The sequence below is a fragment of the Kryptolebias marmoratus genome, linkage group LG8, assembly GCF_001649575.2.
Source record: "Kryptolebias marmoratus isolate JLee-2015 linkage group LG8, ASM164957v2, whole genome shotgun sequence".
Lineage (NCBI taxonomy): Eukaryota > Metazoa > Chordata > Actinopteri > Cyprinodontiformes > Rivulidae > Kryptolebias > Kryptolebias marmoratus.
Genome location: NC_051437.1, coordinates 394,798 through 397,521, shown reverse-complemented (window position 1 = coordinate 397,521; position 2,724 = coordinate 394,798). Strand labels below are relative to the sequence as shown.

The 2,724-nt window shown below is 47.7% G+C and overlaps 1 protein-coding gene across 1 annotated transcript in view; it reads left to right on the top strand.

Annotated features, from left to right (window-relative positions):
• The window catches only part of LOC108251520, a 4,726-nt gene extending 3,587 nt beyond the window's left edge, over window positions 1-1,139 (top strand). Inside the window, exons 3-8 of the mRNA XM_037976874.1 lie at window positions 6-16; window positions 142-204; window positions 375-571; window positions 645-776; window positions 867-1,051; window positions 1,119-1,139. Of these exons, the coding sequence (XP_037832802.1) occupies window positions 6-16; window positions 142-204; window positions 375-571; window positions 645-776; window positions 867-1,051; window positions 1,119-1,139 (609 nt within the window). The remainder of the gene's footprint in view (window positions 1-5; window positions 17-141; window positions 205-374; window positions 572-644; window positions 777-866; window positions 1,052-1,118) is intronic.
• Window positions 1,140-2,724: the final 1,585 nt, after the last annotated feature.

The following is a 2,724-nucleotide window of genomic DNA, read 5'->3' as shown; positions in this document are numbered from 1 at the left end:
ACTGCAGCTCCATCAGGTAAGACCTCCTCACTGACTGCTGCTCTGCTGCTGCTGGATGAATGGACTGCAGATATACTCTGTGTGTTTGGATGAACAAGCAGAGCAGCAAACAGTCTGACCTTGTTGTGTGTCGCCCCCTAGCTGTCAGACGCAGTATAACGACACTGATGACCGTTATATCCACTGCATCAACAAGACAGAAAGGTGAGCAGATTCATCCAGAAACATCTGTCTGTGTTTCACTCTGATCTCTGTGGTAAATTACATGTTACATCACATGTTTAATGTCATGTGACATCAACTCTGATGGGAGATAAATCCATTTATTGATCATTTATTATCTCCCATGTTGTCTCTCTCCTCATGTGGAGCAGCTGTAACCTCCTGAAGGAGGCGCCCTTCACCTCCTGTCCCATCGACCCAGAGCCCTACATAACCGCCTGCACAGACACTTTGTCCACATATCCTGCAGTGGACGGCCTCAAGTGTCAGTTCCTGCAGGCCTACGTCAAAGCCTGCAGCCTGTTCAGCAACATCACACTGGATGGCTGGGGGTCCAAGGCTGAATGCTGTAAGAGCTGCTTCACTCCAACATCTGTTCTAAAGGTTTTCACAGAGTAATATATCAGTGTGTCTGTCTGCAGCCTCTGAGGCCTTCTGTCAGGACAGGACCTGCAGCCATCATGAGTTCTGTGGAGAGAAGTCTGATGGTGGAGAAACTTGCTGCTTCTGTCGGCCAATTTTTGCTTCCTGCTATAGAGAGAAAAAGGCTTTGGGTACGACTGACAGCAACATGCTAACAACCTGACATCAGGACTGAAGGCCTGGAGGAGAACTTCTAACTGTGATTTCTCACCAACATTCAGGTGATCCAACAGTCTGCAGGCAGAACTCTGCTTCTCTCACTCTGATTGGTTGTCCCCTGGAGGACAAAGGCATCGACTACTCTGTCTTACACCTCAACAACCCGACCTGCAGAGGTCAGGTGGACGAGGAGAACCACATGGTGACTTTCAGCTTCAACAGCAGCAGCTGTGGGACGGAGGTCACGGTGGGTTCTCTCCTCCAGCTCTCTGCTGAGCTTCGCTTCTCGAGTTTGAGAACTTTTGTGGCTTCAGCTTCGACTCTGTCATCTGTGACTGCAAACTCCGTTATTAACAACATCTTCATGTTTTATTGTTTAGACCAACAACAACAAAGTCATCTACAAGAACACCATCATAACCCAGAACTTGTCCTCCAGCACCATCATTCGCCATGAGCAGGTCAACATCAAGTTCTTCTGCATCCAAACTCAGCCAGACATCAAGACTGTGGCCTTCAGAATCAAAGACAGGTGTGTCTGTGGCTGCTAAAATTCTGTTGTTGTCTTTTCATGATGGGAAACCTGGAATAAAAAGCCAGAACTACAGAGAGCATAAAAAGAAGTCACAGGTGATGATAGTACCTCTGTTGACACTGAAGAAAGAAAGAAACCCAAACATGGTCAGATGGGTGGTGGCAGTCTGGAGGAACCAGGCAGAACCTTTAAAAGCCCCAGAATATAAGAAAGAAGATGTGGTTTAACAATGAAAGTTCTTCATAGAAAATGTCCTCATGGACAGTAAAGACCAACATAGCTGTGTGTCTCCTCTGCAGCTCTGTGGTTCAGGAAATCACATCTGGACCTTGGACCTACACTCTGACCATAAAGGCCTTCACTGACGCCCACCGCACACAGGCTGTGAATCAGAGTACTGAAGTGTTCCTGAACCAGAAGGTCTGGGTGGAGCTGGACACCAAGGGGCTGGATGGAAACCTGGTCTCTGTGGTGACCGAGTCCTGCTGGGCAACCGACCAGGCCTCCCCCTAAATCCAGGCTGAGATATGACCTGATCACGGATGGGTGAGTGTTTCCACAGATCGATTCTTCAGTGTTTTCTGATGGCTCTGATCTGATCACTGAACAAAGTGTTTTCCTGTTTGTGAGCAGCTGTCCGAACCCTGCAGACCCAACAGTGAGAGTGGAGAGCAACGGAGAGGGAACCTCCAGCTACTTCTCCTTCAACATGTTTGAGTTCACTGGGGGCCCGAGTGAAGTCTACCTGCACTGCAGTCTGCAGCTGTGTGTCAAACAGGAGAACAGCTGCGTCCCGGTACCCCTCGCTGCCAAACACCACCTGATGACATTTCTCTGAACCTGACTGAGACTCGTGATGGTTGATTCTGCTCAGATGAAATGAAGATATAAGTGCTCAAACTGAAGTATTCTGTCACATGAGATCAACTTGTTGCTCTCAGCAGCCTCATTTCTGAGTGAAAGGGTTGGTGTTGATCCTTTAAACTCTGGCCTTCATCTGGGTCTGTTTGTAACTTCCAGATGTGTGCCAGAGCTCGGAGACGCAGATCTGTCAGGTCCAGATCTCAATCTGCTGCCTTCATCAGCATGGCCTGGACTACTTAGGTAAGAAACAGATCATATTTTAAAGTTTTAGAGATTTTACAACAATAAAAGTTTCTCTGACTACCATCTAACAGGACTGTGTTTGTATAATCTTTCATCTGATGACCTTTCGAATCTGCTGAAGTGATAAAGTGATCCTGAGTGCTCCTCTGTAGCCTGACAGTCAAGACTCAGGGCTGAGTTAGATCCTGACAGTCAAGACTCATGGCTGAGTTAGATCCTGACAGTCAAGACTCAGGGCTGAGTTAGATCCTGACAGTCAAGACTCAGGGCTGAGTTAG